Raw genomic sequence first — 17,413 nt, 5'->3', positions numbered from 1 at the left:
TTTATGCATGTAAAATTTACCTTGCAAAATGTAAAAGTCCACAACATAATTATACATTTTGCTTTTATGTGTGTAAGTGCATATAACATCAATTATTATCTCTTGGCACAAATAGAAAAAAATAACATAAGACCAAAATTTCAAAGATAAGTCACAGCTGTTAAACAAACGGTCCAGATCTTCCTCTTGTATATGACAAAAACTGCATTCGTTTTCAATGTGCATGAATTTTGATAAGAAAGCTTTACATGGTAGATTTGAATTGTCCAATGTTTACAAGTGACGATTTGATGACGTCAGAGCAGCAGTGGCCAAGCAGTTCACGCGCATGCGCACTGACCGTTTTCACTACTGAACTGAGGCTCGGTAACTACCGGGAATTAACGGTTTTCTCGACCACACTTGAACGCTCATCACTGCTAGAGGAATTAAAGCCATATTTATGTGTTCACCGAGAGAATTTCAATCATAGGACGACTGAAATCATAAAACACGGAGGATGGCTCTGTTATTGACGCATTGAACGGTGAGAACATATTGCTGCGTTCATACAGATATTAATCTGGTCAGAGGATAACAGCATTTAATCAGTCAAGTCTATCTCTCCAAAACCTTACACACCTACTTTTAACTATAAAATATGCATCCGTTTATCATCGAAACTGTTCTCGGCCTGATCAGACGTTAGTTGTGGTTGCGTTTCAAAATCTAGTGAGCTGCCTACCTAGACAGCATTTAGGTCGTGTTCCATTCGTTAATTATGAGACTCGTAGGCGCCTTTGAAAGCCCCGATGAATGCTATCTATGTAGGCGACTAACTAGACGATAATTGTGATCTATCACTTAGGTCTCGTGATAAACATATATGAACTGTGAATCGTTGTTTTCCCCTCACTTCCTCGTGTCAGGTCATGCCACGTCTCCTCAGCAAACCTGGACACGTGTGAAAGCCCCTGATGGTGATGATGCCTTGAAATATCATGGAGCAATACACCTGTGCAGAGAAGAAGCTGCCAGTGAAGGTTTGATTCGTCCACATCACCTCTTCATCCACTCCAGCAATGGGAAGGCAAGTACAGAACTGAAGTTATTTGAGAAAAGTGGTTGATGTGAAATGTGATGTATGTAATCGCAAATAACTTTTTACCTTATTTATTCTATGATGTTTCACCTTTAAAGTCAACGTGAAAAAAGAATAGATGTTTTTTGGCTTTCTAAATGCCCAATCCTGGTCTGATTGTGAATGGTTTGTTGGTGCAGCAGACTAGTACAATTTCAGAATCAGAATTGGCTTTATTCGCCAAGTGTGCACACACACACAAGGAATTTGTTGTGGTTTTTAAGAAGCTCTTGGTGCATGCATGCATACATACACGCATATCTGACGTGGAGGGAAAGGGAAGTGGTGTGTGACCCATACTCAGAATTTGTGCTTTGCATTTAACCCATCCAAGTGTACACACAGTAGTGAACATACACCCGGAGCAGTGGGCAGTTTGGTGCCTTGCTCAATGGTCTCACCTCAGTCGTGGTATTGAGGGTGGTTTATAGTAATATTGGTTATTCACTCCCCCACCTACAATCCCTGCCAGACCCAACTCTCTATCCATTAGGCCACGACTGCCCCACTGAGAACAGAAACATTTAAATAAGACTTAATAAATAATGTGTATGAATCTGAAACAAAAGATTTATGTGCAGATTTGTGCGTTATTTACTCCATATACAGCTGTATAGAAAATATGCATTTGTATTTACATAGTACTTGAGAGAGAGAGAGGCAAAAATGAGAGATGGAGAATGAATTACATTACACAGGTAATAATTCCTGGAGATGGCATGGGGGGGGGGGAACAGTTTTTATGTCTAGATGTTCTAGTGCACAGAGATCTGTAGCGTCTGCCTGAAGGGAGAAGTGCAAACAGGCTGTGTCCGGGGTGAGAGGGGTCTGTGATGATTTAAACAACACTCCGACTTCACACGTTTTTACACGGTGACTTTACACAGATTGTTCAAGTGAATTTCACACATTGCGTTAAGTAAAATCTGTGGAAGCTTATTACTGCCATTTTTGTGTCACAATTCTGGAAAAAGGGCAGACAAAATCAGTTTTTTTAATCGCACAATTAGTTTCTAATAGAAAAATAGAAACGTAGAGAGATTTCTTCTGAAAATTGCTAGTTTATATCTTGAAATTCAGTTTTTTTTTTTTTTATCTTGCAGTGATTAATTTTATTCTATTTATTATTTACTTGTTTTTATTTATTTATAAAATATTAATATAAATAAATATAGCGTCTAATATAATAAATATTTATTTGATCATAAATATAATTAATAATAAATGTATTATAATATAATAAATTATATTTATTATAAATATAATTAATGTTTTCTATAATATTTATTGTTAAATATATGTATAATAAATGTTTATTTATTTTATTCTTAGTTTATTAGTAATGTGCTTCCATAAGAAATCCACTTAAGTTAAGTAAAATGTAACAAAGTGAACCAGAACATACTTGCTTTCTCATTGTAATGCTTTTTTTTTTTTATAGAAAATGTATTTATTTATTTACATTGTCACTACTTGTCACTGCACTGACATTAGCATAGCTGTGTTCATTTAATGTAGCAAAAACAGCATATAACTATTCTACAACTAACCACAATCTCTGATCGTCAGTACAGAGGTAACTCACACAGAAAACATCAACAGCAGAAACTCTTTTAAATGTTCAACATAATTGAACATTAAACATTGAATGTGCGGTGATGTTTGCTGTTGTTTTTCCCAGCTGAAAGCCAGTCATTTCAATTGCAATCACACACTTCTGAATTTTGTGCGTGGGTGAATGATTTCAGTAAGTAGGTCATGTGAATTCGCCACATTGACCAATAGAAAGCTGCTTAGTTTGAAAGTGACCTTTGTGTGAGCTGTGCTTCATACATCACTGTGCTAATGACAATATACAATTTGCCTGCAAAATTTTACAAATGTGACTGACAACACCTTAATGGGTCGTCTTTGCCTTAAAATAACACTTAATTTCAACATTTACTCGCAATTCAATCTTATGCAAAGGTTGCTGGGAACAAAAAATCCACCCATACATTTTCAGTTAATGCAACAAAAATGATTAATGTAGTCCCACCGCAAAAGTAAACTTCCTGCATATTTCAGTCAACTGAACATGTTGCTTTTAGCTCTTTTTAATAAAGTAAATTGAACAGGCACCAAAAATAATGTCTTTCCTAATTTTAGCCAAGCTAAGAGGAGCCAGTAACCATAGTGATAGATTTCTCATCATATTTTTTTCCCTCTCTACAGGATTAGTATTTCCTGCCTGTTTCCAGCATCCTGGCACTTCAGCCTGTCTCCGGTGGTTCTGCCGCGGTTCCTGTTGCCTTCCTTCAGGCAGCTTCTGCTGCTGGGTCTGTTGGCTGGTGTGATGGGGCTGCTGTACCTGCTGCTGGTCACAGGGAAGGGCCAGTACAGCTGGTTAAGAGAGGACAGACACATCCACACGTAAACGCCTATCAGTTCTCATCAGTTCTGTTATTTCTGTTATGCATCTAAGGAAAACTAATCATCCTGATCGATGTGTCTCCACTAGACGTTTGGGTCGGGTGCCGGATATGGAGGCCACAGACACCAATAACCCCAACCTGAACTATGGGCTGGTGGTGGACTGTGGCAGCAGTGGCTCCCGTGTGTTTGTGTACACCTGGCCTCGGCACAACGGCAACCCGCATGAGCTCCTAGACATCAAACAGATGCGAGACAAGCACAGGAAGCCTGTAGTGATGAAGATCAAGCCAGGTCAGTGTGGGAATGAATTAAGGTCCTTGCACACGAAGACTGAAATTTTTGTTTTTCTTCATCCTTTCCTATCAAAATGCTTGCTACGGATGCGAAAATGCACAAAATCGAACCTGATCCGAATTTTTTTATGACGGACTAAAGTTTTGGAGGCAGTGTTTAAACGTGATTGACACAACGTGAGGTTGTATTTTATTTTTTAGCTTGCAAAAATTTTGGATGAGAATTTCTGACTCCGTGTGCAAAGACCTTCAGTGTTAATTTTTTTCAGCTATTTTTAATTTAGTTTTAGTCTTGTCAGTTGTAACTTAGTTTTTATCATATTTAGTCAACTTGTTCTGTTTTAGTCAAGATATAGTCGACTAAATGTCTGAGCATTTTAGTCTAGTTTTAGTCGGTGGAAACGTACACATTTTCGTCTTACTGTATAATGGTTATAATGATAAAAATTATTATTTTGCTCTATTTTAATTGCAATGATTGCTATTATTTGGTAGGGCTGTGCAAATAATCGAATGGGATGATCATGCGCATTTCGTCAGTAAAGCCGGTTCTGTGGTTAGTAGTAAATCTCCATCACCTGCTTTCAGATGGAGCAGCATTTACTACACAGAGCCATAGTTCACTGACAAGCTACGCAATATCGTGTTCATAATCGCAGACGATACATCGCCGATAACCAGGTTGTGCATAAAAGCCGAAATGTGCCCAGATGTCAGCTTTTAAAGTAGTTGGAGCATTTTTAATTACTTGCACTTGCATCTCGCCTCCCTCCACCATTGATGCTACCACAACAAAGCACTTATGTGATGTCAGAAAAGCAATCGGTTATAATCGGTTATGGTTATGGTCTAATACTGAACCGATACCTGTCTACATCGCTATGCATCATAGAAAAGATTAATTTCAACACCCCTACTAGAATGAATGAAGAGAATGGTCAAATAATTGGGGCTGGGTTGACAATATCGATTTCCTGATTTTAATCTATTCTTGTTTTGATGAACCGATATTGAATCCAAAGATTCAGGTTTTTTGTCCATGCTGTTTTCTGTTGATGCATGAACCAACCATGCGTTACTACAATATTCACATGAGCTCTGTTGCTTTTAATATGAAACCAAGTCTCTTTGGCTTTCCTATTCTGACAAAATTCAAACAAACAAATCCAAATTGCTGTTTAATGTGGCATGACAGATTGCTTAATGTAGTTTAATGCTACACTTACCTTAAGAAACCCATTTAATATCAATAAACTCATTTGTCAGCTTGAAAAATCTTTAGAGAAGCATTTTGATAAATATATGCACTACATTACATATTCATTATATTTTACTTAACTTGTCATAATGACTTTTACTTAAAGGTGCACTGTGTAATATTTAGGATTATCTATAGACAGAAATGCAATATAATATACATAACTACATTTTCAGAGGAGTATAAAGACCTTACTTAATGAACCGTTATGTTTTTATTACCTTAGATTGAGCGATTTCTATCTACATACACCGCGGGTCCGCTTACATGGAAGTCTCCACCCTGTTTCTACAGTAGCCCTTAACGGACAAACTACTCTACAGAGCGCGTTTCGTCACCATGTTGTTCTTGCGAAAAAACACTGACACAAGGATGAACAAGTAACAGTAATATTCGCAATGACATCATAAATCCAATTAAGCTACTAGAGGTAGTATCAGTAGCATCCATTCAGGTTGAAGCGTATTTGACAGCTGAGAGAGACGGCCGCTTTCCCGCGAGTGGGCGTGGTTTCCGCCCCCAGTTGAGAGCAGAGTCCTGCTTATTTTTTAAGATTTTGATAACTTATTTTAGTTACTTGCCGGGTTTTTTTATCATTCAAATTTGGCTGGGTGGTTAATAACACATTTTTCTGTTGTGACAAACTCAGAACGCATATTTTAATATCACTTTACACGGACTTTAAGGATGGGTTTGAGTAAAATGCTAATATTTGTTTTATTCTATAAAGGTGTGATAACATTTTCTTCCAAATTTCAAATAAAAATATTGTCATTTTTCCAGAACATTTTTCCAGAAAATGACAATTGACACATATAGCAAATGCTTTGAAAATCTGAGTTATTCAGGGTCAAAATGATTGGAAATCAGTTATTCCACCAAATGTTAATTTCTTAAGTCTTCTGAAGTTAAAACATTGGTATTGTTTTGTCTAAAAATTAATATAAACGTCTGAAAACATGGCATGTTTTTGTTTGCTATGTTGTCATTTCATGCAGAAATGTAAAAAATGTATCGTCATCTAAATGGAAGAAATGTATCGTCATCAGTAGTTTACAGAATAAAACAAATTACATTTTAGTCAAACACATATAAATATGAACTATAAATCATAAATCCAGAGAAACTGAATACTCAAGTGGTCTCTTAATTTTTTTTTTTTTTCAGAGCTGTATGTTTGAATAAGTCCGTCATCATGATGTTTTTATGACAGCCACTACTGAAATGTTTTTTTTTTTTTTTTTATGAATTGGAGTAGAAACCTATTTATATCATTATAAATAGGGATTTGTTCGGGCACATCCCTAACTGTAAAGTTATTATAAAAATTCAAGCAACCAAATAAAATTTCAATTTAAATATGTACTGCACCTGATATACATCCAAATGAATTGGTATATCGAATTGAATCAAATCAAGAGCTTGTGAATCGAATCATGAAATTTGTCAGTCAGCCCTTCAAGTAACACTAGTTTCTGTTTGTTCAGGTATTTCAGAGTACGCATCCACACCAGACAAGGCCAGCGACTACATCAGCCCTCTGCTGAGCTTTGCTGCTCAGCACATCCCTAAGAACAAGCACCAGGAAACGCCTCTCTACATCCTGTGCACTGCAGGAATGAGAGTCCTGCCTGAAAGGTGTCTAATCGCATACTCACACAAATGCACACCTTATATTAGCTGCATGCTGTGGGACAGCTGCCGCATGTGCTAAGATTATGTTTGTTTGCAGCCAACAGGAGGCCCTGCTGGAGGATTTGCGGACTGACATTCCTGTAAATTTTAACTTCCTGTTCTCTGACTCACATGTGGAAGTTATCTCAGGCAAACAGGAAGGTAAGACCACCTCTGAACCTCTTCTAGACCACCTCTAGAGTCATCAGTTCAGAAATGCAGGGGTTCATTTAAATGTCGCACAAATCCACATTACCATTCAAAACGTTTGGGGTCATCAAGGTTGCATTTATTTGATCACAAATACAATAAAAACTGTAACAGTGTGTTTTTTGTTGTTGTTGTTTTTTTTTCCTATGGTAATATATTTAAAATGTAATTTATTACTGTGATGCAAAGCTTAATTTTCTGCATACTTCAGTTTTCTGTCACATGATCCTTCATAAATCTTTCTGAAATTCTCATTTGCTGCTAAAGAGGCATTTCTAATTATTATCAATGATCAAAACCATCGTGCTGCTTAATTAGTTTTTTTCAGGATTGTTTGACTAGGTGTTTAATTAAAAAAAATTGTTTTTTTTTTTTTTTTGCAGGAGTATATGCATGGATAGGTATCAACTTTGTTCTGGGACGATTCAATCATGTTGAGGACGGTAAGTGATATTGTGCCATTTTCTTTCGGAAAAAAATATACAGCCCCTACAAAAGTTGCTTGTCATCTACACTTTCATTTCTTTTTTGGTTATATTTTCGGTGCTCTTGTTTCTCAGAACATGAGGCAGTGGTGGAGGTGCAGGTTCCTGGCAGTGACCAGCAGGAGACGCTGGTGCGCAAGCGTACGGCTGGCGTGTTGGACATGGGTGGCGTCTCCACTCAGATCGCATACGAAGTGCCCAAAACTGTAAGCTTTGCTTCTTCACAACAGGTTATTATCTATGAAAATTTTCCGTATTTTTGAAAGCTGAAAGTTTGGCTTTGTTATTCTCATTCTCTCATTCTTGTCCTCCTGGTACTCTGTGGTCCTTGGCCCAGTGCAGTACAAGGCCATGGTGAATTTGCTGAACTGATGCCTTGGACTGAGATAAGCCTGCTGCATGCTCATACAGCAGCATGGCGCTTAAGCTTTGAGAACAATACTAATCGCTCTTCAACAGTTATTTTTTTTAAAGGGGGTCAAATTCAGATTTATTTATTTTTTCTTATTCTGAAGATCATTTACAATGTCAGTGAAGGTTTTTTCATAATATATATATTTCATAAGACCATTTCTTCCCTCAGAATTAATCAGACAGGCTGTTTTTCCTTCTGTAGCTTAAGGCATCTAAATGTAACTCGGATAATCCTGTTTATCTACTTTTATTAATGATATGGCCCCTTTAAACAATATTTGATCATTTAATTGAGTCTCAGTAATTTAGGGAGAGTTTCATAATCTAATATTAGCAATCCATGAATTTGACGTGTGTTTTTTTTTTTCTGAATATAATAACTGACTTAAATCTGTATGTGCAATTGTTTTAGAGGAAAACTCCACAGCCCAAATCCTGATGGCCTCTAATCTGACATAACAGGATGCCACTGAAATCAAACACAATCCAAATGAAGTGTTCAGTGTTTTCATGTTCTGTAGTATTTTTCTGTATCTGTATTAGAGCTTGTGAGCTATTAAAGGAATGTTCTTGATCAACACATTGAGCTCAATTGTCTCACCCCATAGACTTTCCATTGTAAGTGCATTGCCCTAAATGTTCATCTTTACTGAGGAATGAGTCACTAATTTTCTGTGGTAATCTACAACATGCCACACATGCTTTTGATACAGCTCAACTTGTTCTGAACCCCCAACATTCCTTTAAATGTCTTTGTACAAATATGATGCTGCTTCTCACTTCACTTGCTTTGCTGCCTCTTGTGTTTAAAGAAACATGCAATTCAAGCGATCTTCAGAGTTGATCTGCATATTAAGATAATGCTCCAAATGTTGAACTTCTGCTAACATCTGTTCTCCACAGCAGTCTTATGTTTCTGTCTGTGTTTTGCTGTGTGCTACCAGGAAGAGATAGCCAAGAATTTGCTGGCAGAGTTTAACCTGGGCTGTGACGCTCACAGAACAGAACACGTGTACCGTGTTTATGTCTCAACGTTTTTGGGTTTTGGTGGAAATGCGGCCCGCCAACGATACGAGGAAAGCGTCATCAGCAACACACAAATCCAAAACAAGTAAGATCAAATATTTTTTGAAAAATTGTTAACATAAGGTAGACAATGTACACTACCATTCAAAAGTTTGGAGTTTTACGATTTTTTTTATATAGAAATTTATGTTTTCATTCATCAAAGACGCATTAAATTGATCAAAAGTGACAGTAAACATTTATAATTTTATAAAACAAAATTCACAACAATGCTATTCTCTTAATCAAAGAATAAAATGTATCACAGTTTCCACAAAAATATGAAGCAGCAAAACAGTTTTTTTAGCATTGATAAAATTAATAATATTAATGACGATGATGATAGATGTTTCTTGCATCAAATCTGTATATTAGAATGATTTCTGAAGGATCATGTGACAATGAAGACTGGAGTAATGATGCTGAAAATTCAGCTTTGCATCACAGGAATAAATTAAAATATACAATTTACAAATATTTGTTGTAATATGTATTTCTATAAATTGTATGAATTATTTTATATAAATTTGTATATTATTATAAGTTTTATATTCTTATTAAAATATATTAGAACAGAAATGTCTTAAATTGTAATATTCCAAAATACTACTGCATATACTGTATTTTTTATCAAATAAATCCAGTCATGATTAATTGAGAAAAAATATTGAAAAAATGTACCAACCGGTAAAAACAATCTTACTAAACAGTAATGTTAAAATAACTTATATTTTAGCCTTTTGATGCTGTTCATTATCTGTCTAGTTTATAGCTAACTAGCTGTTGTTGTTTTTACAAAACTAACATTTTTATAATTTTTTTTTTTTTGTCTAAAAACGTTTAATTTATTAACAATAACATGTGCCGGCTTCCATGAGCATTAAGTGGTCACACAAACATCAGATTGGTTCATTCAGGCTGATTGAACTAATAAATCAAGCTTCGCTACTCTTTATGATCTTGAAGTTTAAATAAGGACCATTATTAAAACGCCTTTGTTTTAACACCTTTATTTATATTGTGAATATTTGATGTCAACCAAAATTCCTTGAAGTTCTCATCGATCACTACTGTCTGTAGGCTGCTGGGTCAGCATCAAGGAGAGAGTGCAGACTCGCCCATCCTTGACCCCTGTCTGCCAGCTGACCTCCAAGATGAGGTGGGTCCTCAGGACCAGAGAGTTCACCTGAGAGGCACTGGAGATTTCGACCGCTGCTGTCTGCTGCTCCAGCCGTTCCTCAACCGCACCAATGACACCAATGCATCACTGAACGGAGTCTACCAGCCGCCCATCGACTTCACCAACAGCCAGTTCTACGGCTTCTCTGAGTTCTACTACTGTACTGAAGATGTACTGCGCATGGGAGGAGACTACAACTCCACCAAATATTCCAACGCTGCTAAGGTGCACTGATATTTTACAATATGTTCATGCTGCTCTTTTTCAATAGAATCAAAGCTCACTGTGGCGGTCAAGCTCCAAAAAGAGAGGTCACTTCTGTCGTATGGAGCAGAGCAGCATGAACCTTCAAAATTTCTCTTTTTGTGATGCATTAAAAAAAATTAGATGAAAGAAACACGATTTTTGTTATAGCGTTGCATTTTTTTTTTTTTTCAACACTTAAATTTTTTTCCAGTAATTTTTTCACATGATATAGCTATATAGCATGATATATATATATTCTGGGGGGATTTTTGTCCCAACACGTGGTGTTCCCATTAAAAATGACCAGCCTGCAAAAATTGCTTCTTTCTCAGTATCCGGTTTGTTTTTACTGACATTATTCTTTTAATTTCAGAGTTACTGTGCCACCCAGTGGAAGACTTTGAAAGAACGGTTTGATCGAGGACTTTATGCCTCGCATGCTGATCAACATAGATTGAAGTAAGTTTAAAATACAAAATCTCTATTAAGGCAGCATTGACTCATTTTCTCTTCAATACAAAGGTGTATGAAAGAAAATAATTAGGGATGCACCGATATGAAAATTTTGGCCGATACCGATAACGTCTTTAGAAAGCCGATAACCGATATGTTGGCTGATAAATCTAAAAAAAGTTTTTATATAATTTTTGAGAGCCTGATTACAAAAAAAGTCTCACCACTAAAAGCCATTAAACACTTCAATATAAATCAAACATAAAGCAGCCTTACAACTAAATAAAACAATGCTTAAATAATGCAAACAAGTCACTGGACAACTTTACTTAATATTATATGTAAAAAAAAAAAAAAGTAAAAAGTTCCAAAATCATGTGCCATGAATAAATTAAACGGAATAGCCTCCGCATCGACAATTAAATTATTTTAATTAAACCATATTGTTGATGAAAATAATAAGATAAAAATAAAAGTGGTGGTAATTATTATTAATATATCAATGATTTTGAAAAAGTAGTATCTTAAATTAATACCACTGTTTCAAATAGCAACATGCAGTTTTACCTGCGTGCGCTGCTGAAGAGCTGAATGAACACCCTTAAACTGAATCGCTTATTATTTATACAACATATAATATTATAACTTATATATGCACAAAAAGATGCAAATGTGTGTATGGAGCGATTTTTGTGCCAATATTCATCAAACAAATCCAGTGTTTTGCAAACAAACACAATCTGCTTTGCAAAGAAAAACTCAACTTTCAAACAAACGCAAAGTGATTTTCAAATACAAAACTCTATTTGAGAGAAAATGCAGAGGTATGGACAAATATATGTATTGTGTGTTACAACTGTGAGACTCATTTGCCTTTTTATGAGGAAACTTGGCTTGATTTTCTCACAAATGCGACAGGCTGATTTTCTCACACGAGTGCGGGCAGATTTTCTCACATGTGCAATTGAGCAACTTTCTTTTCCAAAACAGCAGATGGCGCTGTAGGTCAATTTACGCTTGTCTCCCGAGACCTGAAACATTGTTATTAATGTTGTGCATTGCCGTTCGAGCTGCGTGTGCTGAAACTGAGGAGTTGAATGATCACTGGTAAACTGAAGCGCTTTGCTGGCAGCTTATTTAACTCAAGGAAATGCATCATATATGAGATTAATCAGCTATTTATACAACATAAACTAAACATAATATTATAACTTGTATGTAGAAAAAGACGCAAATGCACAAGTGAACTCTGTTACTTGCTAACCAGAATGTGTGACTTCTGTTGTGGATGCGTTCTTCCCGCAGCAACGCACTGAAATATATTCAAATTAAACCAAAGAATTCTCAACGTATTATAATAATGTTCTCATTTTATATATATAATATAAATCATATAGTTATTAATGTTGTGCTCTGCTGTTTGAGCTGCATGCGCTGAGCTAAAGATGATCACAGAAGCGATCTATTAATGCTCTATTCACTTAACCGAACAAATTCTATAGGCCTATGAGATAAATCCGATATATATGCATAAAATAAACACAATATTACAGCCAACAATTGCACAAAAGGCTGCAAATGCACAAGCGAACTTAACGGTGCTAGTCATGAATGTGTAGCTATGTGGATGCGCTCTTCCCGTCACAACGGACTAAAACACGGGCGCACAAAGATCCCATTAATTACTTAACAGTAATGTTCTCATTATAATATGACAGACTGCACTTCACTGTATTTTCCTTTTCAAAGTGATTCCAATAATATTTCAAGCAATTAAAAACCATCATGGCGAAGAGTGCGCATCTGAAGTGCCTCTGCAGGAAATAATGGATTATTTATCGGCTTTAATCGGCCAAATTTTCTTATCGGTTTGATAACAGAAAAATGTATCGGCCGATACCGATATGGTGGCCGATATATTGTGCATCCCTAAAAATAATACATTAACAGTTTTGTACATAACAGTGTCAGTGATTAGTTTGGAGAAATGAATAAACGGGCTGCTCCTCTCCTCCTGCAGGTATCAGTGCTTTAAGTCTGCGTGGATGTATGAGGTGCTCCACTCAGGTTTTGCATTTCCAGCGGCCTACGAAAATCTCAGGACGGCCCTGCTGGTGTATGACAAAGAAGTGCAGTGGACACTAGGAGCCATTTTGTACCGCACACGTTTTCTACCTCTAAGGTACATACATATACATACCAACTTGGTTTTTGAGCTTTCTATTCTTTTTCTTTTAAATAGTTTTGAGCCTTTTTTTACTTTATTTATTTTTTTTTTTTTTTATTAATCAAAGATTAAGGGAGCATTAAGTTGATAAGTGGCAGTAAAAAAAAAAAAGTGTGTGTGATATATATATATATATATATATATATATATAACTTTACATTCACTAAAATTTCCTCAAATAAATGTCTAGTATTTTCCACAACAATAAAGTGGCACAACTATTTTAACATTGATGATAATGAGTGTTTCATCAGCAAATATATATGGATTTCTGAAGGATCATGTGACATAGAAGACTGGAGTAATGATGCCGAAAATTAATTTTCATCACAGAAATAAATTACATTTAAAACTATATTGGCATAGAATACAGCTATTTCAAAGTGTAATATTTCAAACTGTATTTTTTATCAAATAAATGCTGCCTCCTTGAACAGTAGTGTAAACTGACTTGACGAGTCTAATTCCAAAGTCCAAAAATTAATTTTTTTTATTTATTTTTTTTTTTTTTTTAAATAATAGCCAAAGAATTTTCTAAACATTTGTTTTATAATTTAACACCTTTGCCCTGTAAATGATCATCTTCCAACTGTCATTTACTAGAAGTGGCATTTTGCTAATATGAGCTCAGTGTCTCACAGACAGACATGTAATTTTGGGTTTTTGCTGCTTAATAATATTGCACACAGTTGTTTTTAGCTGGATTTTATAGCACATTTAATTTGATAAAGCCATAAAGAATATTTGAAGTTACAGTACCAGCCTAACAAACAACATATTAAAATCACATTAAAACAAAATGTTAACTTTTTTTTGTATATTTAATTTTCATTTGAAAAAAAATCTTTCTTTCTTGTGTAGATTTCTGACGTGTTTTGTCATGTTTTGGTTTGTCAGGGACATCCAGCAGGAGAGTCTGAAGGGCTCTCACACTCACTGGCATCACAGCTTCTCCTTCATGAACAACCACTATCTGTTCTTGGCCTGTTTTCTGGTGGTGGTTTTGTCCATCCTCCTCTACCTGCTCCGTCTGAGACGCATACACAACCGCTCCGCACTCCTGCGCGGTGCCTCTGCTTCCGTCCAGTGGCTGGAGGAGGGCCTGGGTTCACCAGACCTCCCTGTTACCCTATAGGGCCTGGACCCTGTCAGTCAAACAGCTGGCTAATCACTGGAGGAGACTCACCTCTCCAATCATTTGGTTTTAAAACACTTTGTCATGGTTTTGCATCCTATCAAGTCTTTCTCCTACAATCATCATGTTGGCCTCTCGCTGGCCAGTTTTGCATTTTCACAGAATAATTTGCAAGGGATTCTACATGACCTGTACAGCCAAGGCCAGTCAAGCTTTGTTGTAATGTGAAGACGGTGAAGACTGCAACTTTGGAAGGGACTGTATGGCTGCCTCTGATCAGCTGTGACGTTTGGTTGTTTATTTATTAATTTTCTGAGGGACGCTGAGGCTGCCTTTTGATTTTCAGTGTCACTATCAATGTGAAAGAGGACATGAGATTAGAGTATGGTTTATGTATGTGTCCGTAGTCTAGACAAGGTCCTGTTGCCTCGACTCAAGACTGTACGCATAATTGAACATTTATTAAATGTTTTGGTTGTGGCAAAGAAAAACAGAGTGAGATTTATTTTAAAAGATTAATATTAAATGTTTTTTCCCCCTCTCTTTCTGTTCAATACAATAGAAACTCATGTCTTGGAACTTTTTTTTCTTGGGATTTCTTGGACACTGAAGTTGGGCTGCGCTAATTTCGTGGTAGAAAGCGAAAACCCTTTAAAATGTAAAAACACCAGCCACGATTGGAAAGATGTGGCAAATTTCAAAAAAATAAATAAAAAAAAATCTACCTAAAACACCTTTCCATGAACAGCACTCCATGGAGGAATGTTGACAGAGAAAGAGAAAATGGCTCTTATTTTTATTTTTTCTTGTTAAAGATGATGAATGTTACAGTGTCAGAATTACTGCTTTATCATCTGTACTGCTTATTGCTTGTCTGTGAGTGTATGTGGGATTGTGAGCATTGCTTTTATTTTCTTTTTATTTTAAATGCCATCACCTATCATTTCTCTGACTTCACATTGGGATGGATTTGTAAATGTTAAACTTGTAGAGCTCTATGAAGAGAATCAGTGCAATATATTTGGGGGTTAAAATCACATCTTTGCGTGTCAGAATTCCAGCTTGCAATTTAGAAGTTCACCCAAAAATAAATTGTCATGTTCTTCCAAACCCATATGGCCACTTCTGTTTGACTTCTGTTAAATGTATTAATCACCCGTTTACATGCAGTGAATTAGGATCCAGATAAAATGCACCATTAAAACAAAACAAAAAATCATTGCACATATGATTTGTGTACTATATTCAAAGTAAGTATTCTGAAGCCAAACAACAGCTTTGTGTGAGTAACAATATGATTTAAGAATATAGTCCACATGTTGAATGGGCAGTTCAATGACCCTTTTTTTCTGACAGTCACAGTTCTCATTCGCTTTCACTATATTGAAAATATTTTTCCAAAATTCACCTTTTGCTTTCCATAGAAAGAAAATGGGTTTGGAACAACATAATGATGAAAACTACCACTTAAAGGGACCGTTCACATAAAAATGAAACTATGAAAACCGTCTTCATTTTCTCACCCTCAGTTGTCTCACCCTGAGTTTCTTTCTCCTCGTGAACACAAAACAAAAATATATTTTGATAAATGTGTGTAACCAAACAGTTGCTGGTACCCATTGACTTCTATAATAGTTTTTTTCCATACTGTGGATGTGAATGGAGACCAACAACTTGAGCGCAAGTAAATGACTAATTTGACTAAATGATTAATCTTCTACCTTTTTTTTTTTTCAAGGTACCATTACTGTAAATTAAAATGTTTTTGGGGCTGCATTAGGATGTATTATGACAGGATGCCACTGGCAAATGACAAATGTTGCATCTAAAAGCCATTTGGGATTGAAGCGGTGTTCACTGCCCTGATTGAATATGTAGGTCCGTGGATTTCAGTGCAAATTCTCACTTGTTTTTCTCAAAGAAAACCTCCGATGTGCGGTTGTTGTTCACGTCTCTCTTTGGAGAGTCAGTCACTGCTGTACAATGTTGGTGTTTGTCAAGCACAGGTACCATATTCACACAAACAAGTTTGCACGCAAAACATCAGTTTTTTCAATATTGCTGTTGTCTGAGATAAAGAGACATTAAGAATTAAATGGTGTTTGGTGTTTTTTCCTCCGAATGATGCTCGCTAAAGTGAAAAGCCCATAGACGTTTACTGAAAGGGGGACTCTTGACTAGAGTACGGGACGAAGTGTTGAGTTCTTCATGGTCAGGAGGACTTTGTGCCTGTGGTTTATTTACGATGTCCTTTGGGTGGAGAGGTTAAACCCTTCTCATTTTCACTTGTCTCAAGAGCTGTAAAGAGCGACTGACCCCTGTTTTCTCGTTCTTATGTTACAAAACAAACCTGAGGAGATGTTAAATGGTCGACCATGTGGTCTTCAGCTGTCTGAGGCAACTACATTTGTGGAAACATTAGGTTCGTTAGTTACTGTAATAAAAAAAAAAAAACGTAGGGCCAACAAACATTTTCTCAAAGCCATGTTTTTATTCGTAACAAAAATGAATATGTTGTCTACCAACACACACTCATGGCGAACTGTTAGTGGTGAATTTACATCAATTTGTATGTTTTTTGAACACTGAGTGTTTTTTTTTGTGCTGCCCTTAGGCTAGTGTTAGTGTATCGTACCCCTACTTTTTTATACGACTCAAAAAGAAAATCAGAAATGTTGCCTTTGCAATTAAATTACATAAAAAAAATTAAATAATAAAAAAGCTGAAGTGCTAAAATTAATAATAATAAAAAAAAGTAGAATAAGGGAATGGGAGAAAATAGAAACAGAAATGACAAAAGCATGTAAAATTACTGAAAATTTCAGTAAAAGTATGAATAAATACTACAATAAATAATACTTAAATTACACAGTTTGTTATGCAAATACTGCCTTCACTGAAAACTGTCCATACTATATAGCAGCCCATATGTGTTAAACAGCCAAATTAAAAATAATAAAACAAAATAACTTGAATGACTAAAAATAGATGTTTACAGTGAATTTATGATTTTATTCTTGCACTTAAAGTATGTAAGATATGTACATGTGAAGCAAAGATATGTACATCTGAAAGCATTTATAAATGTCATTAATGCAATATAAATATATGTTTCGATTCACATTTAGGCTGTTACACTATCATTTAAAAGTTTGGGGTTGCTAAGATTTTGAAAGACATCTTTTGTTTTGCTCACCAAGACAGCATTTATTTGATCAAAAATATGGTGAAATATTAC

General features: G+C 35.7%; 1 protein-coding gene across 2 annotated transcripts; it reads left to right on the top strand.

The window, feature by feature from the left end:
* The first annotated feature begins 306 nt into the window (after positions 1-306).
* entpd4 (ectonucleoside triphosphate diphosphohydrolase 4) lies at positions 307-16,638 on the top strand. 2 transcript variants are annotated; one of them, XM_079382853.1, is made up of 13 exons: positions 307-526; positions 909-1,069; positions 3,335-3,532; positions 3,621-3,826; positions 6,574-6,724; positions 6,819-6,922; positions 7,354-7,413; positions 7,531-7,685; positions 8,814-8,980; positions 10,015-10,339; positions 10,734-10,819; positions 12,834-12,995; positions 13,938-16,638. In XM_079382853.1, the coding sequence occupies exons 2-13, from the start codon at positions 1,062-1,064 to the stop codon at positions 14,173-14,175; spliced, it is 1,860 nt and encodes a 619-aa protein (XP_079238979.1). In that variant the 5' UTR covers positions 307-526; positions 909-1,061; the 3' UTR covers positions 14,176-16,638. The 2 variants fall into 2 exon arrangements, with proteins under 2 accessions (XP_079238979.1, XP_079238980.1); XM_079382854.1 differs by having other exon boundaries at positions 7,531-7,661; positions 13,938-16,269.
* Positions 16,639-17,413: the final 775 nt, after the last annotated feature.

This window comes from Barbus barbus (assembly GCF_936440315.1).
Source record: "Barbus barbus genome assembly, chromosome: 28".
NCBI classification, from domain to species: domain Eukaryota; kingdom Metazoa; phylum Chordata; class Actinopteri; order Cypriniformes; family Cyprinidae; genus Barbus; species Barbus barbus.
Note: the sequence above shows the minus strand (reverse complement) of the source record. Positions and strands in the feature narration are given on the sequence as shown.